The sequence below is a fragment of the Chrysemys picta genome, chromosome 2, assembly GCF_011386835.1.
Source record: "Chrysemys picta bellii isolate R12L10 chromosome 2, ASM1138683v2, whole genome shotgun sequence".
Taxonomy (NCBI): Eukaryota; Metazoa; Chordata; order Testudines; family Emydidae; genus Chrysemys; species Chrysemys picta.
Genome location: NC_088792.1, coordinates 160,156,510 through 160,180,424, shown reverse-complemented (window position 1 = coordinate 160,180,424; position 23,915 = coordinate 160,156,510). Strand labels below are relative to the sequence as shown.

Below are 23,915 nucleotides of genomic sequence, written 5' to 3'. Positions count from 1 at the left end.
GTCTCAGTGGCTCTATAGTGAAAAGATGCTTTCCTGTGAAGTCATTTGGAATAGAAAGCAGGAATATCTCCCAATTCCAGTGAAACCATTTTACACACACACCCGCTACGCTAAACTACAAAACTTGAGACCTACTGGTTAAAATTGTAGCAAATCTTCCTCACATTTGCAGGCAAATTTTACAGGAGACCTGATCCTGCACACATCTCCTTCGTTTCCCAACTAGTTATGGGGGTGGTACTGGTGCATAAAGAGGCATTGGCAAAAAATAGTTCTGCACCTAGAGGACATTTATCCCTGGATTAAATCTTTAATTCTACAAACATGTAACAGTGGACATTGAAACTTAGACAATTACCATGTCTAAGGTGTAGACTTAAGACTAACTCCCCAGTATTAGCTGTAGTGGCTCAGTGCTCATATATAGCCATGAGCCCATCTTCCAGTTTCTGAAATACACTGGAAGCTTAGAGTGTGAGGTTGGTTTTATGGTAAGGGGGAGAGGAATGGGACTAGGCAGACCCTGGTTCTATTCCTGGATCTTCCTGTGTAACCAAGGCCAAATCTCTTCTGCTGCCATTTCTTCAAAAGGGAATAAGATATGGTCAATGAATTAGCTTCAGTTACCAACATTCATAGTGGCTTTTGAACTGATGATTGTTTTATGAAAATGGAAAATATTACAGAAGTACAGACCACCTGAGAAGCATATATTATGGTGCTGGGTTCCTGACAACATCTAACAGAGGGGAGAGGAGATGGCAAGGAGTAGGGGGTAGCAACCACCTAGCTTTCTTCCAGTGGAAGGATCACAACCAAACCTGCTCTGAAAATTGCCTGGATCATCTTGGGTCTGTGCACAGAGCCAAGCACTAGTCAATGACTATGGTTTCTTCATGGCTCTCCACTAATGCAAATAATTTGATGTCTCATGACAGTTTCTTCTCAGAATAAAGGTAGGACAGATACCAAAGTTCAGGATAAGCCTTTCCTTCAGATTTCATTGTGAGCATTTTCTGAGGTCTCTACTCAAATTTGTATGGCAGGTGTCTTCTGTTACATGTCTACAGGGCTCTGCTGCTGTATTAACAAAAGGTGGAGGGTTGTGCTAGCAAATAAGCTAGTCTCTAGCCTTCTCCCCCCAACACTTCCACTGCTGGGAGTGCTGCTCTAGCTTGGAACGGGTCTAGATGGCAGGGTGGGTAAAACAGCAGGAGCTGCTTGTGCTCTGCCATAGTATCCCCATTGTTGCTGCTGCCGGTGGGGAAAATATAGAGAGAGCCATAGAGTGGAATTGAGCTAGTGTTACATGCCCCACAATTGATACAAACCTGCCTCTGGAGGAGGAAAACCCCCCCACACTTTAGCACTTCACCAAAACTGTCTTGGCACTACAATGCCTCACCCACCTTGTCTCATTGAAATATCCAGCTCTGTGTAGCTCAAAAGCTTGTCTCTGACTAACAGAAGTTGGGCCAAGAAAATACCTCACCCACCTTGTTTCTCTAATAGTGTGACCAACATGACTACAACCCCACATACCCAATTCACTGACTTTACCCCATTATGGGAGTTCACTATCCCAAAGGCAAATGAACGTAGTACAAGTCCTTACCATACTCCTCTGTGGAGTGAGTTCACAATGTGTCAGGGTCACTAGCATTAACAGTTTCTGCTGAAAGTCAGGTGGGTGATTGACTCATCCTACCTTTAGGCCAGTTATCTCATCCTGCCTCCTGGCTAGGGTGATATAGTCTGCAAAACATGAGCATTTGAATGGCCATAAACTCTGGGGCTTAATCCTTCAGCTAGGCAAAATGGGTGGGAAGAGTGAGTTGCTGTCTGGGCTGAAGTCAGTTTTCAGGAAGGGTGGGATAGCATGGCACCAGCAACTCTGTGCATCACAATTGTTAGTTTGCACCAGAAAAGGCTTAGGAAAGCATGTATTAGAAATACACTAAAGGAAAGGGGCACAAACTGAGGGTAAAGCTTCAGAATAAGGGATTTTCCATGGGCCCTACTCCAGATCCCCAGGCTACTGCAACTGAACCTGGATCTACACAATTTGTGTACCATAACTGTTGGGGCGGGGGGGTTTAATACTGACATTGTTACACTGGTACAACCTCTAAGGTGGATCCAGTTATACAGGTTTAGCTTTTCCTGCCCTAGTTGGGAATATGTTATACTGCCATAAGTTTGTAGTGTTATAGCCATATTGTCCCAGGATAGGAGAGACAAGGTGGGTGAGGTAATAAATTGCTCTGTGTATGTGGGGAGAGGGTTATGTCACTTTATAGTTAAAATGGTACCACTGTAAACATGCGTAAACATCCTCCCCATAAAAAGAAAAAAGTAGGGGAATGTAGTAGGAAAAAAGCCTGAAACATAAGCCCTTGTTCACTTTTTAAGGGCCGTGCCCCCTTGCACTTCAGTACACTTTTTAAGGGCCATGCCTGGAGTTTCCCCAACTTCTGCAGTGCTGCTGTGACAGCCATCTCCTGTAAATAAAGTTTCCTTTTGCTTGAGGGATAAAACCCAGGACTCCCTGAGGTCTCCTCCTCTACATCAAACAGCCATTCCATTTTGAAATTCACTGAGGTACAGGAATCCAATAAGGCCTTGCAGCAGATGAAGGAGTTAGTTGATATTTTTAAAGTCACTTAAATGTTCAAACTAATTACTGGAAAATATGTGTTTTTCCCTCAGCAAGACACTTCAGAAGCCATTATCTCTAGGAAAATGGAATTTATAATTGCATTGCCAGTCTTGGATGTATATCTTGTCTTTTTCAGGCACACCTTTATGAGAGTAACATTCATTCATTCCCTGCTGTTCTCAAAAAGGGGAGAGGAGGAGTAGAAAAATGGAAGACAATACAGAGCATAGCAGAGAAGGATGCCAAGAGCCAGCAGAAAGGCGTTTCTGACTCAGTGGGTGACTTTGGTTAATGTCATGCCTATATGCCTCAGTTTCCCCATCTGTAAAATGAAAATGATACTCCCTTTTATAAAAGCAACAAGGAGTCCGGTGGCACCTTAGAGACAAACAGATTTATTTGGGCATAAGCTTTCGTGGGTAAAAAACCTCACTTCTTCAGGTGCATCTGAAGAAGTGAGGTTTTTTACCCATGAAAGCTTATGCCCAAATAAATGTTAGTCTTTAAGGTGCCCCTGGATGCCTTGTTGTTTTTGTGGATACAGACTAACACAGCTACCCCCTGATACTTGACTCCCTTTTGTAAAGCATCTTGTGGGCCTTTGATGGAAAGGGGGGAGAATGGTCTTGTAGTTGAGGCACTGGCTTGCATCTAAGAAAGTCTGGAGTCAGTTCCAGCTCTGCCACATATTTCCTGTACCCTCATATTGAGCCCCATAGAGCCAGGTGCTGTATATACACCTAGTAAGAGACAATCACTGTGTGTGCGCGCCAAAGAGTCAAAATAGACAGGGCAGACAAAGGGTGAGCAGAGAGGAAGTATTATTTTACAGAGGGGGAGTTGAAGCACAGAGAGATTAGGGTCTAGACCCTCAACGGTATTTACGCTCCTAACTTCCATGGAGTTCAGCGAAAGGAGTCTAAATATCTTTGGAATCAGGGCCTTGCCCAAGGGCACGCAGGCACTAGTACTGCCATCATCGATCGTTCAGCAAGCGTAAGGCAGGGTCCAAAAAATCATGAGATGGAGATTGTTCCAAAGCAGAACCAGGAACTGAACAGGAGCCTCCTGAATTCTAGTACAGGGCCACAATCCCCCTTAGAGGAAAGTCTTATGATTAAAGCCCTTTAATAAGGGCTTTAAATTATGGCAGCAGAGCGAACCCTCTGTCCAGCTAAGGGAGACTGGACCTGCCTGCGCCCTGAGGCTTGTTCTTGGTTTGGAAACATTCATTACAGGAGAGGGTCCAAAGTTCAGAAGTGACCTCAGGCAAAAGGGATTTAAAACACTGCTCAGGCTGGGGGAAGGGATTCCTGAAGCCCTGCAGCAGCCGGGACGAAGGCTATGCAAACATCCACGGAGCAGGAGTGTTTTGGAGCCAGGCACGGGCACCTGCCCTTAAATTGTGAGGTTCATTAAAAAACAAATAAAAGAATCCCTGTGAACATGAATGGGCTGGAATTAAGTGTGACTAAGAAGCCAATGTATTAGCTATAACTGAGGTCCCTGTCTATCAGTCACTCTCACTTGCCTGGCGAAGGTTGCAAGGATCTATTTGTCAATGTGCTGCAATAGTTTCTCATTTGACAAGCCTGCTGCCGCCTGATGAAAGGCGTTTCCTTTCGTCACTTAGCACCTTCCTTATAGGGGGTGAGAAAAGAGCAGCAGTATCAATACCTTTAAAGCTAATTGCTGGCTGCTGATAGTCTTGGAGGTGCTAACGAATTGTTGTGGCTTCACCAATGAGAGAGCCCCGCTGATTTGGCAAAGGGGCACAGACTTAATATAAGTGATCCAGAAGCAGGGTTGGCTGTCTTATGTGTTCAGTTAAGCAATGGCTTCCTCCAGGCACTTATGGACCAGTGTAAAGAGTGTACTTTGCTGTCAGTGTATAAAAGGTTAGTTTTTTAATGTGTAACATAAATTTTTAGTGGTAGGTTCTCTTTGGTTAAATGATCTGCTCAGTCATGGTTCTCTAGGACTTTAACATGATAATGGGCTCCAAGTCTAGTAACCCTAGAGCTGGATGAAAACTTCCTGAGACTTGAATTCTTTTTTTTTTTAATTGCTGTTAGAATTATGAACTTTGGCAAAAACACCCAACTTGAAGCTTCTTTTCTCTTTTCTTTCCTCCAGCCCTCTCCTGCATTGCTATAACTTTCTTCTTGCTGAAAAAAGCTGTAGGCTAACATTTTTGAAAGTAGGTAGTGACTCTAGTTACCTGACTGGAGACACCTTTAAAGTGTGTGGATTTATTTTTTTGGTGGGTGCTTAGCAATTTCTAAAAGTCAAGCGTTTTAAGGTGTCTGACTGGGTACCTAAAATAGCTAGTAGCTTCTGAAAAACTGGACTATAACTTAAATGAGATTAATGATCAGGCTACCTTCTGGTGTAAGGCATAAAGAAAACTTCTTATATCCCCTGCTACAGTGGTCTTGCCTTTCCTGCATATTGTCTTTCATTAGGCATGTGAAATCTGATTCCCATTAACTTTAGTACTGAGCTCTTCTTAACAAGAGATCTGGCTGTATCCATATCTGTGGAAGTGTGTGTGGGGAAACTGTTACTATCTCTCCTCTTTAGATGGTGTGTTAGAGCCTCAGAAGAAGGAGCCGCCTCCACTGTGTGTGTCTGATGGCCCTGTGTGTCCAGAGGATGGGGTGGTAAGACTCCAAATAACCCATTCTAGCAGTGTGTAATGACAGCTTTTGGGGCACTGGTGAACTATTCTAGTCTGAGTGTGCATTTGCTTAGAATAGCCACTTAACACTGAAGCAGCCTGTGTAATGACTGGAAGCACTCTTGTGAAGTCATATAATTTAGCATATAAATCTGAGGTGCTCAAGCCTGCCTTAGACACATAGATTCCCCAGTGCCTGTTAGCTACTGTACTAGGTACCCAAATTCCTAAGGCAGTTTTGAAAGCCTGTTCTCTGTTGGCTGGAATGCCGCCTCTTGAGTTAGTGAGTGTAGAAGAATCTAGAGTACTGCGGGGATTCCCAAAACTAACTTTTCTGCAGCAGATACTAAAGTTTTTATCTGATATGAAAACAAACTGTAACTAGCCCCAGGCTTAGGTAGTGAATTATGGCAATTCACATTCAGTTCCTAACTCTATTAAAGATTGCTCACTCTAAACAATGAGATTCATATTTATTGTATGCTTGATCCTCTAGGCCTCAAAGTGGACAGTTTTCTTTTGTACTTGAGAAAGGAAGGCTCTTGTCTCCAATTTGTTGCCAAATTGTTTTGTTCTGGCTGAAATGTTCTGGGGTGAAATGTGGGGGAAGGGAGGAAACAAGGAGAACTTAAGTGCCCATGCTGGGAGAAGATATTGATTGATCTCTGTGGTTAAGACTGACTGGAACCTCTGAGTCTAGCTATGCCACAGATCCCCTGTTTGACCTTGGACAAATCACTTAATCTCTCTTCTGTAAAACAGAAGAGAGTTCTGAAGATAGCATTAATTCAATGAGCCCACTGGCATGACAAGCTGTTTTGCCAGAAGATAATAGAACTAACTAGGTAGTAAGCCAGCTACCTCAGAAACATCACCAGATGGATTGATGCCCAAAGGAGTCTTAAAATCTGTTGCAATCCCAAAAGGTGGGAGGTGGTGGTGAGAAACCTTCATATTGAGATCTTACTTGACAATACTAAATGCTGTAGCTATTAATAAAATGTGAAATAGCCATTCAGTCTGGAGCCTAGGCAATCCCCTTCAGGATAATCAGCCAACACAATCCTCACCTGGAGAGGCTGGGTCAGGTCTGAACTACACAAACTGCAAAGCGAATCCTAAACAGTAACAAACCAATACAGCCGCTAAGTGGCAGTATTAGTCCATGGTTTGGCCTGATTCACCCATGTACCTTGAGTAGTTACTTAAGGCTTGTCTAACTGAGAAAGTGTCAGACTTAAACGGGAGCGAAAGGCTGCGTGGATGTTGTTTTGGGTTTAAACTAGACTTTTATTTCACTTTAGCTGAGGCCAATTAAAAATAGACTTGCGCTAAAACCAAAATGAGGTGCTCTTAAACTGAAATAAGAGTGTCTACCCAGAAGCTGACACTGGCTGAATTTAAACTGGTTTTTAAAATAGATTAAGATAAACTAATGCAACCTTCCTGTGTACACAAGGCTTTGATCCTAGTTTGATTTGGTAACAGGTGTCTTGTACTCATGTCACAGCAACTGAGGTTTTTAGTTTCATCCCCTTCTTTAAATCTTCTCTGAAGACTGACTGCTTCTCCTTCACAGGCAGTCCTGTTTTCAGCAGTGGGACTGTGTGGAAGATTGTCTCCACACTTCTATATTGATTTAACTATTTTGGGGGTGTGTATGACTTTTTACTGAAATAGCTATATGAGCACAGCCCCTAGTGTGGATGCACCACTAGAGGGTGGTATCATTGAAGTGGTAAAACAATATTGGGTTAACTCTGTGTCCTGGGAAACAAGTGCCCGGGACTGGGGAATTAAAACCGATTCCAATGTTCTTTCAGAGAACTTTTGGTTGCCCTACAGAAAACTGTCACTAGCAAGCAGGTTGGGGAAACTGCTAGCTTGAGGGAGGTGTTAAACGTCAGAGCCTTACCAGCATCCTTTTAAATGCAAAACTCATCAGGTTGATGTTGCTTAAAACAAACTCTGCAGTCCCTGAGCTCCCCTCCCGCTTTTGTTCCAGGCTAGGCTCTTTGGTTAATCATTCTCCAGACTGATACTGCAGTGATTGGGTCTCTGTATTTTTGGGTTTTCTAGAGATGCAAAATGACCTTGGCTGGGAAAAAGAGCAGGGTGTCTTCTCTGTCCTCTGCATTCTTGAATTTTTTCCAGTTAGGCCCCTTTTCATACTCTGATCTGATGGGTACTGGCTGTATTTAGCCATGACTATGCAAGGATTCTCTTTCCTCAGACTGCTATTCACTTGTGTAGACGTTCTCTGATCCAGGTTATGCTACAAAGTATCCTGCCTTCTGGGACGCATGCTATTATAGCAGTGGTACCTTCCCAATATGGTTAAGTCCACTTTGCAGGGTAGCTGGGACTGAATCTAGTGCATGGGAGACAGTAGTACAGCCTGGAGAACTGAGCACTGGACTCTGAGTCAAGAGACTTGGTCCTGGCTCTGCCATTGACCAACTTGTGACTTTGAGCATGTCACTTCCCACCCCTCTGTTTTCTCATCTGTAAAATGGGGGATTATGATAAATGTCTCACTTTGAGATGTGGTGGTGGGCACTATATCAGATGGGTATTGCATTATTCCTGTTGTGCAAATACAACCAGCTCTCACTGCCAAGCCCTACTTTATGCACCAGGGAAAACATCCAGGGAAGCTTTAGGCTGGATGATAAGGTGCTGGGCTGGGGGTCAGGAGACCTAGATCTTGCTCCCATCTCTGGCACTGGCCTGCTTTGTGACCTTGGGAAAGTCTCTTCCCCTTTAGGGTGACCAGACAGCAAGTGTGAAAAATCAGGATGGGGTGGGGGGTAATAGGCACCTATATAAGACAAAGCCCCAAATATCAGGACTGGCCCTATGAAATCAAGACATTTGGTCACTCTATTCCCTTCCCACCCTGTGTCTAGCTTGTCTACTTAGATTGTAGGCTCTTCAGGGCTGGTACTTCTCTTGCTATGTAGCTGGTCTGTCTAAACACAGTTACCTGGGTTTAACTCAGATTTTCATTAGACTGGTGCCTGATCTCACTTGTTTCAAACTCATTCTTTTGGTTTAGCTTGTATCAGCAAATGTACTGATCTAAGCTAACGCAATAGAACAAGACAAAGGCATCAGTCTAACTAAATCTGTATACAGTAACACTAGTTACAATGGAACAACTGTTGGCTTCTGTAAAGCAGTTTGCACAATGGGACTTGGGCGGCGGGGGGGGGGGGGGGGGGGTGTTTTCAGGAGCTACTGTAATACAAAGAAACTCTTTGCCAGGCTCCACTCCAGACTAGTGCGAGTCCCCAGCATGACCGTCCTCTTCCTCCTGCCCATGCAGAGCCTCAGACCAGAGAAACACCAAATCAAAATGCTGAACTACTTTATCTACAGCGCATTCATGGTAAGCTCAGTTCTGCAGGGGGGTGAAGCACGGGCATGGAGCATGTGCTGCAGGAAACCATTCCTGTGTGCAAGCGTTCCAGTCTGCTGCAGTGACTTCCGTGCTAGAACTGGCCTGAATGCCCCATGGCTCCACAATGGGGCACTATCCAAGGTAGCATCTTTCCATAAGGTGAAGATAAGGCTATGACCACTTGGCCAGTGTCTTGGCCCAACTAGATAACTCTGCCTAAATTCCCCCCCTTGCAGTGAGAGGTAGTAATCTTCACTTCCTGACAGCTGCTGTGATCTAAACAGCTGCCATGTTCTGCTCTAGAGGTGGCTGCATTTCATTGTATCCTGGAGTGTACAGTCAAAAGTAAGTAAGCACGTTAATGAGTGTGCTGTGGAAATGTGGATAGTGTCTTCAGTGACTTGGATCTTTCAATTCAGAGCTCGAGGAGGAACTGAAATGTTCTCAGTCGTGGACCAGACAGCTGTCCTGCCGTGTGAATGAGCTGGAGCGCCTCATGTGCCCAGAGGTAGGCAGACACTTAGGCTCTCATGGGAGCATTGAGAAGGTCTGGATTCTGATGACTGAACTTTCTCCCTGACCCCCTCGCACTGTACAGGTGGAGTGGCATAATTCTGTCCAGCCCAGCCTGGGTGAGAAGCTGCAGGTGCACCTGGAGCGCTCGCTACTAGAGAAGCAGGAGCTGGAGTGCAGAGCTCTGAGGGCTGAGGAGAGCCTCCAGGACCTCAAGCGTGAGAGTAAGGACCCTGTGTGTGATGCATTAGAGGTGTGGGGAAGTGTGAAATTCTTTGCACCACATATATGGCTGATTCCCAGCTTGGAGCAATACTCCCTTGTGGGAAAGGAGGCTGGAGTGTGGCCAGGAACAAAAGCTGCTCCAAACTTGCTGTCCATCTGGGGGTGGAAGTAGGGAGACCACACTGACCATGCCAAACACCTATATATGGAAGCTCAAAGCATTTCAGAGAGAGGTGAATCTCCCCCTTTCCTTACACACCTGGGAGGTAAGTCAAGTGACTTGTATCCAGGGCACTTAACTGTCATGCCCTTGGTGTAACCACTATCCAGAGCTGTCACTTGCTGATGCCAACATTGACACTAAATGGAATGTTTCTTTCCCTCTTCCCCTCTGTAGTTGCTGTTCTGCAGAAGCGCCTGCAGGCTGAGGGTCCCTCTCCAACCACCCTAGCTCTATTGGCTACTGCTCCTCAGTCTCTTCCACCATCACCTTCCCCTCCCCTGCAACTTTCTTCCATCAGGTAAGACCTGTGACAACTCTCTCATCACTATGAAGGGATGGGTATAGATGGGCGACTCTACAACAAACTCAAACCCTAGAGATAAACCCGGCTGTGGGGCTGGGATGACTAAATGGGTGTCAGGAGTAGTGGGGGAAAGACTCCAAATTGCACCTTCCACCCAGGTTTCAGACCTACAACTCTGCAGAGAACTGAGTCTTTGGATTTGCCAGTGAACTGAAGAGTTGGTTTTGAGTTGAACCGGAACTTTGAGCTAATTTAAAACCCGGAACTTTGTTCTGCAATATTTGAGTTTTGACTTCTCTCATCTTTAAACTCCTCTGATAAGAGTTCCGAAACAGTCACTCAAAACTGAAAAACAAACACTTAGTTTTTTTTTCCAGAAATTTGTGGTGATTTTGCTTAAAAAAAATAAAATAAATTCTAAATTCTCAGTGTTGCAAAATCTGAATTTTTCCACTTGACAAACTTTGACATATTTTGCCAAACTCTATTCAGGTCCCTCGTGTAGCTGGCAATGTTGGGACTTGAAGTTCCCATCCTGGCTGGATCACTGCCTTGGGGATGCTGATGTAGTCACAACTCACAGTCCAGGGTTCCTAAGCCCTCTTGGGGAAGGGTATTGTGCCACCTGGGCTCTATCAGCATTGGGAGATGTTCCCTAACTAATGCTCATGACTTTAGAAGCAAAATAGGCTTTTTCATGATGTACCACCCTCAGACCTTGCTATGGTGAGGGGAAAATAGCTTCCTTCAATGCCTTCAAGAACTCCTAGGTCTACTGTGGGAGTACAGCCAGGAGGAATTCTGGTTGTGACTATAATGGCCACACTGGCAATACCACTCGCTCACGGCCTTAAGACTTCTAGGGAAACATCCCATGGTTCTAGTTCTGCAGTAGGCTGAGCTGCTCCATGAATTCCCGAACAGTTGTGGGGGGAGAAAAAAATCTGTCGTCCTGGGTGCCCAGGAGTGGGGGAATTGTCCTGCAGTGCCTTGCCACTGGTGGCACTTGAGTGCTGCTAGTCCATGACCACACACATGGTCCCATTAGCAACTGGTAAGTGATGCTCACCCAACTGGACCAGCCAACTCCAGTTAGAAACACCATCGCTCTTGTCTAGAGTGTGCCTGTCAAGTTAGGAGTAACACTCGCGTTAACTCTGCAGTGAAGATTAACCTTTCTGGATTTAGGACACTTGGCTGTAGGAGACACCTGGACATTCCTGTGAGCACTTGGCTGTGATCATAGAATATAGGGTTGGAAGGGACCTCAGGAGGTCTAGTCCAACCCCCCTGCTCAAAGCAGGACCAATCCCCAACTAAATCATCCCAACCAGGGCTTCATCAAGGCTGCCCTTAAAAACCATTAAGGAAGGAGATTCCACCACCACCTCCCCAGGTAACCCATTCCAGTGCTTCACCACCCTCCTAGTGAAATAGTTTTTTCCTAATATCCAACCTAAACCTCCCCCACTGCAACTTGAGACCATTACTCCTTGTTCTGTCATCTGGTACCACGGAGAACAGTCTAGATCTAGCCTCTTTTGATGCAGTGGCACTAGCTAGATGTGTAGTGGTAGTGCTCTGATGGTTGTGGTACCAGAGTTGTTTGTGGGGTGGGTGGCTTTAAAAGCAACAGGGCTGTGAAGTTGGGAGATCAGATCCTGCTGTATAATTGCATACCTGCTGGACAGGTTCCAACTCCCCTCCTTCCAGATCTCCTGGGTCTGGCCTTTACCTTTCATTCACCAAAGATTTTTTTTTTCCTGGTAGCAGTAGCTACTCAGTGGTTGGCCCTGGCCGAAGGTGGTGCTAAGGACTCAGCATCACTAGAAAACCTCTACCCTGGCAGAGACCTGCGCTCTGAGCCAGCACACAGGGATCTAGAAATAGCTTTGTCCCCTTGCCTCCTCCACCATCTGCCATGACTGGGCTGTAGCACTGCTCCCATGCTGCATTGCTGCTGGATGACAGTGGGAGGGGAACTCTGCAAAGGATGAGGGGCTCAGACATGAGATGCTTTTTTCCTTTTTTCTCTCTCTCTCCAGACTCCTCCTCTCTAAAATGAACAAGAAGTCAGCAGTGAAGCCAGCGGCACAGACTCCACTGAAGCAGGGAAGTGCCCCCTGTGGTATGTGTAGCACCAGCCTGTGCTAGCTCTCACCAGCTAGGGCATTGGGGCTGCAGGGAGGAGACACTGTCAGTGTTACATGTAACTATCCTGAATCTGAATTGGGCACATGTGGCCTGGCCCAGCTGAATGAGCCCCCCCGTCTCCCTCCTGGAGGGGTGGATGAAAGGGCTTCACCAAAACAGAGTTGGAGGTGCTGTGGGAAGCAGCTCTGTCCCCTGTTTTGGTCCTTACTTCCCTGAACTGGAGGCTACACTTTCCCTGAGCTACCTTCTAAGAGAGCTCTCCAAGGCTCATGTCTAACCATACCTTTTCATCCTGCAGATGAACATGTCTTGTCCAAGCAGAACAGCATGAAGGAAGTGCTGGATACAATCCGCCGTGGGGTCTCCCTGAGACCAGTGTCCATGTCCAGAGAAGTAAGGGCTGGGGCTACCTGAGCTGTAGCACCCTAGGGTGTTAAACTGCTGCCTTCTAGACAGAACTTATGGAAATGGTGCCATTTAACAGGTCTGTTAAGGGATTTCCTGAAGAGGCTGACTTGATTGGCTAAATGAGGACAAAGGAGTAAGAATGGAGGGTGTTAAGGGAAGGAGATCAAGTATTGTGTTCCTCCTTGGCTTGTCACTGGGTGAAGGGAAGTAACTAAATCTCCCTGCTAGCTACAGTAACTGGCGGTGATCATTTGTGCCTGGCACTGAACTCTCCCCGATCTGTTTTCTCCTCTTCCAAAGGGCAGGATGTCCCGAGTGGAAGAGGCTGCATCTTCAGAATATGAGCAGGAGCCCGTGACCAAGAAAGGGAGCAAAAGCTGCTCTGAAACAGGTATGAACACCAGGATGTGAATGGCCAAAAGCAAGTCTGAGGCACTGGTCCCAGTGGAGAACACATGAACAATGGCGAAGTCTTCACACTGTCCATGTCTGAAGCAAGTATTAAGAACCTTTCTGTTTCTGCTTGCAGATGGCCCTCTGGATTCCTCAGGCAACATGCCCACTTCAAGCCAGACTCTTCAACCCCTTGGGAGCCTCATCATAGTCCCTAGCAGTGGGACTTCTAGTGGTGTCTGTGCTTCCCAGGCTTACGGAGAGGAGGATAACTGCCCACAGAGGTAAACCAAAAGCTTGCATGGCAATGAAGTGCTCATTTACCTGTAGCTGCTAATGTGGATGGAATTTAACTTGCTGGAAGCTCTTTGCAACCACATCCAGCTTCTACAATGCTGAGCTAGGTGCTTCTGGCAGGAGGGGAGTTGCTTGCAGGAAGATTAAAGTGGCCTCCTGTAATGCACAGAACTAGAACAGCAGGCATACGTGTCAGTCCTGCACCCACTGTCCTTTTCCAGTTCCTCCAAAGGGTGAGCTTGGACCCTCTCCTGGCTAGCTCTAGCTGCTGAATAACTCTACCAGCTTGGCTATCTGTAGGTGAGCACTCTTCTAAAAGACTAGAACTAGCCTACAATTGTGCATAGTAGCATGTTCCTGTTGTAGGTTTCTCCTTGAACAAAATTAAAAGCAACCATGGCATCGGCAAGAAAAGGGCCACAGGATGGATGAGGGCTAGAAGATTGGAGCTGACTAAAAAGCAGACAACCCTATTGTGACAGTGTACCCCATAAGGCTTTATGGGGAGGGGGTGCTTATAAATGTATGTATGACATAACTGGAATATGTTTTGTGCTGCCTGTGCCATGTAACATATCTCCGTAAGGGTTATGATCTACTATATCTATTCATCCTATTTGTACATATGTATCATTTTCTACTCGAGCTTAAGAATATGGGCTGTATGCTTGCCTGATTTCTAAGTAAGCTTTGTGAGGCATTTGGTCAGCTTCTTTAGGAAGGAATTTGCCAGGTTAAGTACCTGATCAGGAGACACTTAGGGAACAATGCATCTTGGAATGCTCCAATCCACATGAGAAGTCTTCCTGGAGACATGCAAGATGCCATGTGGACAATGCAAAGACTGAGTCATGCAGGGGCATGTGACTTGCCCAGGTGACTCCAAAACTCCATCTTGGAGCTGGGCTTTGCATAGGAGGGAGGTCTCCACCCACAAGAGAGAGTCTACTTAAACCTGTGGGAGACCCCTCCATTTTGTCTTCAGCTGGCTAAAGAAGGAGCCTCTCCACCCCCCCCCAGGATACTTGAAGGAGACTGAAACAAAGGACAGTAACTACAGGGGGTGTGAGTGATTGCTGGACCCAGGCTAAAAGGAGCTTAGCCTGTAAAAGGGAGCACTCTGGAACTGGTGAGGAAATTATCTGTATTCAGTTTGATTAGGCATAGATCTGCGCATTTTATTTTATTTTGCTTGGTGACTTACTTTGTTCTGTCTGTTACTACTTTGAACCACTTAAATCCTACTGTCTGTATTTAATAAAATCACTTTCTATTTAGTAATTCACTCAGAGTATGTATTAATACCTGGGGGAGCAAACAACTGTGCATATCTCTCTATCAGTGTTATAGAGGGCGAACAATTTATGAGTTTGCCCTGTATAAGCTTTATACAGGGTAAAACGGATTTATCTGGGTTTAGACCCCATTGGGAGTTGGGCATCTGAGTGCTAAAGACAAGCGCACTACTGCGAGCGTTTTCAGGTAAACTTGCAGCTTTGGGACAGGAGATTCAGACCCTGGATCTGTGTGTGGAGCCAAACAGGAGTGTCTGGCTCAGCAAGACAGGGTGCTGGAGTCCTGAGCTGGCAGGGAAAACAGAAGCAGGGGTAGTCTTTGCACATCGGGTGGCAGCTCCCAAGGGGGTTTCTGTGATCCAACCCGTCACAGTGGCGTAGTCGAGCAGGATCTGTGCACAGCTGATTGCTTTGAGATACTGGTAGTGATTTTAAGTGAGTTTTAAGTGTGGTGGCTGGAGAACAGACAAAGTGGTTACTGGTTTGTTATTTTCTGTTTGCTTATTTCGGGCAAGGGAAGTAGGGACAGAAAAGGAAGCTCTCTGTTAACTAAGAATCCCCTGAGCTGAGTGCATCTCAGTTTCAGTGAACTGCAGAGGGGTTGTGGCCCAGCACAAGAAAGCAGGACAATGAGTACTAGTGATCTCAGTTCCTGTGAACTGCAGAGTGGTTGTAGCCCAGCACGAGAAAGCAGGACAATGAGTACCAGTGACGCTGCTATTAAACTAAAGCTGGCCAGGTTGGAAGCAAAAGAGAGAGAAAGTGAACATAAGAGACGGCTGGAACTAAGACAATTAGAAATTAGTGCCATGGAGGCAGAGGCAGCGAGAGAGGCAGCCAGGGCGGCAGCGAGAGCGGAGGCAGAGGCAGCTGCCCACGAGAGGGCTATGGAGGCCCAGAGGGAGGCCCGGAAGCATGAACTGGCTGTTATGGAGTCAAAGAGACGAAACCCTCCCCCTGCTGGCTCCACTTCCCCAAAAATCCACAAATGGGAGCGGCTATGTCCACAGTATGATGAGTCCAGCGATATTGCCGAATATTTCATCACCTTTGAGAGACTGTGCACCCTCCATGCCATCCCTGAAGATCAGAAGATGACCACATTGATAGCAAAATTGACTGGCAGAGCTCTGGACATATTCAATAAGATGCCTATTGATGATGCTTCAAACTATGGTAAATTTAAGGAACTGGTTTTGAAACCGTTTCAGGTTACACCTGAAACCTACAGGGTTAAATTCAGGAGCCTTAAGAGGGGATCTGGATTAAGTAATGTGGCTTATGCCAATGAAATGAGAGATTTGGTAGATAAATGGGTGCGGGGGAGAGGCATTACCAGCTTTGAAGGGATGTGTGATCTAGTTACTCAGGAACATTTCCTGAATATGTGCAGTGATGAGGTAAAACAGTATTTGTGGGACAAAAAGGTAAATGCAGTGGGTGAATTAGCTGAGTATGCTGACTCTTATGAACAAGCCCAAGCTGCAATCAAACACAAACCACTGGCAGAAGGGTATAAGGTTGTGGGAAAGCAGAATCACCGTTTTACCCCTGGGTCTGGGAAAAAGGAGGCTGGGCGGTCACCTCCCCATTCCCCTGGTACTCGACCCAAATTTCCTGTGCAAGCAGAGGAGCCCAAGAGGTGCTATCATTGTAAGTCCACTGAGCACCTGAGGAATAAGTGTCCCTTACTGAGTGAAGCTGCGGCTTCTCAGAGCCAGGCTGTGGCCTCTTTCCACACAGGGTTTGTAAAGCTTGCTTCCGCACAACCCAGCAATGAGCATATGCATGCTGTTAAATTGAATGGTCAAATGCTTCTTGGATTAAGGGACACGGGTGCTGAGATTTCTGTGGTCAGGAGGGACCTAATCCAGGAGAAGGATCTGTTGCCAGGTAAAATGGCAGAATTAGAGCTGGTAGGGGGTTACAAAGTCCTTGCACCTTTAGCTAAAGTACACATGCAAACTCGGGATTTGCAGGCTGAGCTGACTGTTGCAACGGTGGCAAACAATTTTGCACCGTTTCTACTGGGGAATGATTTCTTTAGTGTGGCAGAATCTGTCCCAGGGTTGGTTAGCAGTGAGAAGGAATCTTGTGCTAAAAGCCCCAGAGAGGGGGGTGAAGTCACACGGACTGCTGGGGGAATAGGAGAGTGTCTCTTAGGTTCCTCTGCAGCAGTAAAGGATGCAGCTTCGGGGGCAGGGCTGGTTGTGGCCAGTTCCTGTAGCCCTGGGGCTCAAGGGAAGTTCCAGAGGGAGGAGCTGGATGAAGCCAGCTCCTGTCCCCTAATCATCTCCCCTGGGGAGGGGGATGTACCACCTTGTAGCAAGGAGGCCACCACAGCTGCTGACTGCCAGGAAGTTGCAGGTCAGCAGGGGGCTGGGCCTGCCCTGGGGTGCACAGAGGCGTGTGTCCCAAAGGTGGAAGTTGGGGTCCTGGGGACCGCTGTGGTGGGAACAGGCCCCAAGGACTCTATAGCTGAGTGCCAGCCCAACCCGAGTGGAAGGGGAGGGATTTTGCTGGCCAGCGAGAGGTCTGTCGTAGCTGGTAGCTGTGAGTCCACAGCTGGGGCAGGATCACCTTCCCTTTCAGGGGACACAAGAGTGTCGGACCCAGAGGGGAGATCAAAGAGGGAAGCCCAGATGGAAGGTCAGGAGGGGCCAGAGAGTCCACCCACCTTTTGTGGGGAGGGGCTTTCCCAGGAGGAGGGTGAAAAGTCTGCATTCGAAATGCCAGCCCCCTCTCCTGTGGATCAGGTTTTAAGGGAAACCGGGGGGTCAGGCCTCCAGGATGAGGGGGTCTATCCAGCTGACCCATTGGAAACAGAAAGTGGGGTGCCCAAAGGGGTCCAGAACACCCCAGGGAAAGCTGCTGTTCTTGCTACACTTGCAAGAGATAAAACTCTCTCTCCAAGACGGGGGGGGGGGGGGGGGGGAGAAATCTCTTCATAGGAGGGACTTCACAAGGGAGGGGGGCCCAGCCCAGAGAAACTCCAGAGGGAGGGGCCGAGGACAAGTATGGTTGTAGTACACCCTTTCCTGGCCAAAGACCCAAGCACTTGCCCGAACTAGAAGTCTTCCCCAAAGAGGCAGAGGAATCTGCATCAGAGGGTCTACCAGAGGGCACAGAGAACTGGGAAAATGCAATGGATGCTAAACAAGTCAAATTGAGTGAACGAAGCCTGTCCACTGTAGATTTGCTGTTAACCTTGTGTCTTTTGCTAATTCACCTATGGGATAAAACAAAAGAATTCACACTAGTGGTAAACCCTTTAAAGATGTGGAACATATTTGATTTGTGGAATAAGCTGTTATACATGCTGGGGATGGTGACAGGACAGCCCCACCAGCATGTTACTTTACAGCCCATACCTGTAAAAAGCAGCAAAAGCAGAACAGGCCTATGCTGCTGTGTAGAAGGGGAAACTGAGGCACACCGCCTCATGGCATTGGTGGCTAAATGCCAAGATACCTCCACGTTAATGAGTATTGCTGCCTGCATTCTGTTAGCAATACTACATCCCTACCTGTTTGCAAGCATCTGGGGACCAGGGACCCCAAAACGGGCTAGAACCCCCAGGAGTGACATCATATGGTTTCAAGGTACTGAAAGGAAGTGTGACCAGAAACAAACAGAAATTTTACAGGTACTGCCTCCGCCATGGACAGTGTCCAAGTCTCTGGCAGTAAGTTCAGGGGGAGGGTGTGACAGTGTACCCCATAAGGCTTTATGGGGAGGGGGTGCTTATAAATGTATGTATGACATAACTGGAATATGTTTTGTGCTGCCTGTGCCATGTAACATATCTCCGTAAGGGTTATGATCTACTATATCTATTCATCCTATTTGTACATATGTATCATTTTCTACTCGAGCTTAAGAATATGGGCTGTATGCTTGCCTGATTTCTAAGTAAGCTTTGTGAGGCATTTGGTCAGCTTCTTTAGGAAGGAATTTGCCAGGTTAAGTACCTGATCAGGAGACACTTAGGGAACAATGCATCTTGGAATGCTCCAATCCACATGAGAAGTCTTCCTGGAGACATGCAAGATGCCATGTGGACAATGCAAAGACTGAGTCATGCAGGGGCATGTGACTTGCCCAGGTGACTCCAAAACTCCATCTTGGAGCTGGGCTTTGCATAGGAGGGAGGTCTCCACCCACAAGAGAGAGTCTACTTAAACCTGTGGGAGACCCCTCCATTTTGTCTTCAGCTGGCTAAAGAAGGAGCCTCTCCACCCCCCCCCCAGGATACTTGAAGGAGACTGAAACAAAGGACAGTAACTACAGGGGGTGTGAGTGATTGCTGGACCCAGGCTAAAAGGAGCTTAGCCTGTAAAAGGGAGCACTCTGGAACTGGTGAGGAAATTATCTGTATTCAGTTTGATTAGGCATAGATCTGCGCATTTTATTTTATTTTGCTTGGTGACTTACTTTGTTCTGTCTGTTACTACTTTGAACCACTTAAATCCTACTGTCTGTATTTAATAAAATCACTTTCTATTTAGTAATTTACTCAGAGTATGTATTAATACCTGGGGGAGCAAACAACTGTGCATATCTCTCTATCAGTGTTATAGAGGGCGAACAATTTATGAGTTTGCCCTGTATAAGCTTTATACAGGGTAAAACGGATTTATCTGGGTTTAGACCCCATTGGGAGTTGGGCATCTGAGTGCTAAAGACAAGCACGCTACTGCGAGCGTTTTCAGGTAAACTTGCAGCTTTGGGACAGGAGATTCAGACCCTGGATCTGTGTGTGGAGCCAAACAGGAGTGTCTGGCTCAGCAAGACAGGGTGCTGGAGTCCTGAGCTGGCAGGGAAAACAGAAGCAGGGGTAGTCTTTGCACATCGGGTGGCAGCTCCCAAGGGGGTTTCTGTGATCCAACCCGTCACAGTCTTCTAAAAGACTAGAACTAGCCTACAATTGTGCATAGTAGCATGTTCCTGTTGTAGGTTTCTCCTTGAACAAAATTAAAAGCAACCATGGCATCGGCAAGAAAAGGGCCACAGGATGGATGAGGGCTAGAAGATTGGAGCTGACTAAAAAGCAGACAACCCTATTTTGTAGGAAATCTTTCCATAATGTTTAAGCTATAACACTTTCTTCCAGTCTTCACCCATTCCAAAATTCTTTTGGCCAGCTCTGAGAACCTTCTCTGGGGTACAAAATTTCTTTTGACGGTGTTAAGATTGGAAGGGCTGGTGGCCTCTAAATATGTCTAGAGCTCCTGACCTCAGACCAGGGTCCTGGGTTACTGGGCACTGTACAGACATACAGGAAGAGATGGTCCCTGCCTCAATAAGTTGCCAGCTTTAATAGTACTTCCCTTCTCTTGCCTTTCTTTCAATAGATCTCCATTGCACAGATGGAGGTTGGGAGACAACAAGGAGTCTGTGGCAGAATTGGAAATCAATCCAATCCTCTAGTCTGGGTGCCTTAACTATAGCCTACCCTTCTGCTCCAAAAATAGGGTTACCATACGTCCGGATTTTCCCGGACATGTCCGGCTTTTGGGGGCTCAAATCCCCGTCCGGGGGGAAATCCCCAAAAGCCGGGCATGTCCGGGAAAATCGGGAGGGAGGGCTCGGCCGGGGCTGGTGCGGGGCCGGGCCGGGGTCGCAGTGCCGGGCCGGGCTGGGCGCGGGGCCCGGCGGGGAGCAGGTGGCGCGGTGCCGGGCCGCTGGGGGGTGCGCCGGGCCGGGCCGCTGGGGAGTCCGCGGAGCCGCGGGGGTGCGCCGGTCCGGGGGGCCGGTCCGGGGCCGGGGGGTGCGCCGGTCCGGGAGCCGGTCCGGGGCCGCGGGGCCGGGGGGTGCGCCGGTCCAGGGTCGCGGAGCCGCGGCGGTGCGCTGGGCCGCGGAGCCGCGGCGGTGCGCCGGGCCGGGCCGCTGGGGGGTCTGCGGAGCCGCAGGGGTGAGCCGGGCCGGGGGGTGCGCCGGTCCGGGGCCGCGGGGCCGGGGGGTGCGCCGGGCCGCTGGGGGGGCCGCGGAGCCGCGGGGGTGCGCCGGTCCGCGGGGCCGGGCTGGGAGCCGCGGGGGTGCGGGGGGCCGGTCCGCGGTCGCGGAGCTGCGGGGGTGCGCCGAGCCGGGAGCCCCGGGATGCGCTGAGGCGGGGGGCCGGGCCGGGAGCCGGTCCGGGGTCGCGGGGCCGGGGGGTGCGCCGGGCCGCCGGGGGCCGGCAGGCAGTGCTGGGCGGGCCGGGGGTGGTCGGCCGGGGCTGGCACCCCAGGCTGTAGCCGCAGGGGGGGCCAGCCTGGGCCGCACCTCCTCCCCCCATCCCCCCCTTACCCCCATCCCCCCCTTACCTGCTTCAGGCTTCCCGCGAATTAAATGTTCGCGGGAAGCAGGGGAGGGGGCGGAGACTTTGGGGAGGGGGCGGAGTTGGGGCGGGGGTGTGGGCGGGGCTGGGGCGGGGCCGGGGCCGGTGGAGTGTCCTCCATTTGGAGGCACAAAATATGGTAACCCTATCCAAAAATGAATTGGTGAACTGGCTGGCTTCTTGTGTCTCCAACTGCTTACAGGGAGACTTTCCAAGGCCCATGTGGGAGCTGGGCACCTGAACTGCCCTTTGTGCCTCTAAATCTCTCTCCCTAGTGACCCGTTTCTGTCTTGCATGCTTAGTGAAGTTCCCTATCCATCCCCAAAGCTGTCTGGGAGCAGCAGACTAATATGCCACACCTAGCAGGGCCCCACAGGGGCTGGAGTGCCTGCAGGGTTGTCAACTAAAATCTCTACATTGGGAGGGCTCATCTGGCTCAATGCTCCCACTTGACAAATTAGAACTGCTTCCTCCCCTTTCAAACTGGCATATTGCAGAACTGATATGAGCCCTATGTTGAACTCTAGGGAACAGGAAGATCCCGGCAGAAGCTCTGAAGATGACAGAAGGACCACTACTAGTCCCCTTCCAGCAATCACCCTACTAGAGGAAGGGGACAACCTTGAGGAGATCCCTTGTGGCTCTCTAACTAGCCTGGAGTTGGGTGCTAGTGCTCAAATCCCACAGGACTCTGAAGCAACTGACTGCAGCGGGTCTCCAAGTAGCAAGAACCTACTGTCTGTGGGGAAAGAGAACACTGAGGATGAAGGGGAGGCAGAAACTGTAGCAGCAGGTGAGATGTGTGAGGGGGAGTTGAGTGCAGGCCCAGCAAGTGAGGTGGCCGAGCCTCTTGGCCTTGGTGACCAGGGTTCTGGGGAGACAAATCACTACTCAGAGTGTGGTGCTCTGAAGTCTGACCTTGCCAGCTGCAAACATCTGTCTTTAGCACCCCTTGATGCCTCTTGCCCATCAGAAACCAGCCCTTCTGTGGAAGATCTGCTTGTCAGGGGCAAAGGTCAGAACATAAACACCATAGTTGCCTCCTGCATGGATGATGCCATGGTTTTGAAATCAAATGCCAGCCAAGCTGTGTCTGCTGAGCCAACTACTAGAGACCTGGGTCTTCCAGGCACCACAGAGAAGCAGCCACCTCTGTGCCCTGTTGCCACTGAGGTAGAACCAGAGATGGTTCTAGAGGGTGGAGACCTCGGTGAGGGAGAGAAGATGCCTCCAGCTAGTTTCATTGAGCCTCTGGTGAGGAGCTTGCTTGAGGGGGCAGAGATGAAGCTGGAGGGAGGAGTTGGGGCCAATTTGGCCAGGGACCAAAGCAGCCCCCTAAAGGATAGCCCAGCTATTGCTACAGCTTCTCTCCCACTGCCGGGAGCAATAGAGGCTCCAGTGCCTGCTGGGTTTGAGGAGGTGCCCTCAATGGCTCTGCCAGACCTGTTCATGGAGGGTGGCCCCACAGACTCCAAGGAGACCAACCCTGTGCTCTTGGACCCTCTTTGTATGACTGCAATACAAGTGCACCAAGAGCAACTCCAACAAGCAGCAGCTCAGGCTGGTTCTGAGACCTACTAGGTTGTGTGAGGGCAGGGTGTTAGCTGTCTAGTACAAACACCAAGCAAGAAGTGGTACACAACTTGATAAGGACATGACTAACGGATGTTCAATCTTGTTCTCTGTAGTATTTACTTGGCTTTTTCTACTAAATATTTAGACTTAGATTTTAACAAACTTAAAAAAAAAAACCTAATAAGGACATGATCAGAAATGCGTGCAATAGTGGGGGAGCCCTTTGCCTGCTTGCTGGACATTTACGGGTGGATATAAATGAATGGGCACAGTGTGTACTCTGTTTGGGGGAAGAAGGGGTTCACTGACACTGGTCTCAACACTCTTAGCCTGTATGGCATCAGCTGAGGCACTAATTGGTCAAAGGCCACTTACTGCAGCTTTCTGAGGTTCCTCAGGCCTTGCCTGGGGTGAATGAAGTTGGGGGGCTAGTGGACTCAGTCCTTCTTGCCTGTTTTTTAATTCTGTAACTTCTAGTTTTTATGAAATACCCAGTGTTTGTGCCCTATGCACACTCTGTGCAGTGACTGGGCAAACTTTTCTTGCACTCCAGAATAAAATCTGTTTTACTTAAACTTTGTATGTCTCTGTCCCCTGCTGCTTGCAGATACTGGGTTGGTTCTGGTGCTATCCCAGTAATGACCACAGGATGGTGCGCTCATCTCTGAAATTCTGGATAGCTCTAATTCTGTGGTGCTATGGAATAGCCCCTGGAATTTCTAGGCAAGGCTGAGCTTGTGGACTGCAAGTGAATTTGCTCCAAAAAGCTGCAGCAAGCAGAATGTGAATACTAGCTTTAATTAATAAAGGCTCCTGGGGCTCAAGGAAAGCAGGTGCTTCCCCTAACAGACTCAAATCTTCCCTACCACACCGCTTTTGATCTGGAGGAAGCCCAGATAGACCTGGAAGTAACTTCTCTCTGGGCCGTTCAGGTCTTGGCATCTGAGGGCTGGCTTAGCAGTCAAGTGCTGATGGAGGCTGGGGTGGATAGGTAAAATGCACTTTTTATACACAGAAAAACTTAACATCTAGTAGCTGGAGGCCCTGGATTTCTGGAGGGAGTCTGGTTGTGATAGGTGTTATATAGACCTCTTGTAAAGGCCATAAGGGGAGGGGAACCAGGCTATTACTTCAGCATAACTGGGCTGGGAGTTTGTTTGAGTAAATCAAGCTCTACTCTTGCAGGCTGACAGCTGATCATCCTGCTTGCTGTAGAGACTAGTTAGGGGTGCTGAAGTGAGACTAATCCTTGTCTACTATGGACAGGAAGGTTAGTCCTGTGTCTTCAAACCAGCCCTATGCACCTCTGCTCCCCCATTTCCCAGACCTGATGCACTAACCCTCTGCGCTAGCAGATTCCTGCTTACATAAGAACAGACATACTAAGTCAGACCAAAGGTCCATCTAGCTCTATATCCTGTCTTCCGATGGTGGCCACTGCCAGATGCCCCAGAGGGAATGAACAGA

General features: G+C 48.4%; 1 protein-coding gene across 2 annotated transcripts; it reads left to right on the top strand.

The window, feature by feature from the left end:
• Positions 1–4,296: 4,296 nt before the first annotated feature.
• On the top strand, positions 4,297–23,030 carry LOC112059568 (shootin-1-like). Of its 2 annotated transcripts, none has more exons than XM_065584613.1 (11): positions 4,297–4,557; positions 5,243–5,324; positions 8,606–8,730; positions 9,162–9,250; positions 9,341–9,479; positions 9,878–10,001; positions 12,053–12,135; positions 12,460–12,554; positions 12,870–12,960; positions 13,099–13,246; positions 19,909–20,041. In XM_065584613.1, exons 1-11 carry the CDS (start codon positions 4,494–4,496, stop codon positions 19,982–19,984), a joined length of 1,116 nt encoding a protein of 371 aa, XP_065440685.1. In that variant the 5' UTR covers positions 4,297–4,493; the 3' UTR covers positions 19,985–20,041. The 2 variants fall into 2 exon arrangements, with proteins under 2 accessions (XP_065440685.1, XP_042696281.2); XM_042840347.2 differs by lacking the exon at positions 19,909–20,041 and adding an exon at positions 21,401–23,030 and having other exon boundaries at positions 4,310–4,557; positions 5,243–5,322; positions 8,607–8,730.
• Positions 23,031–23,915: the final 885 nt, after the last annotated feature.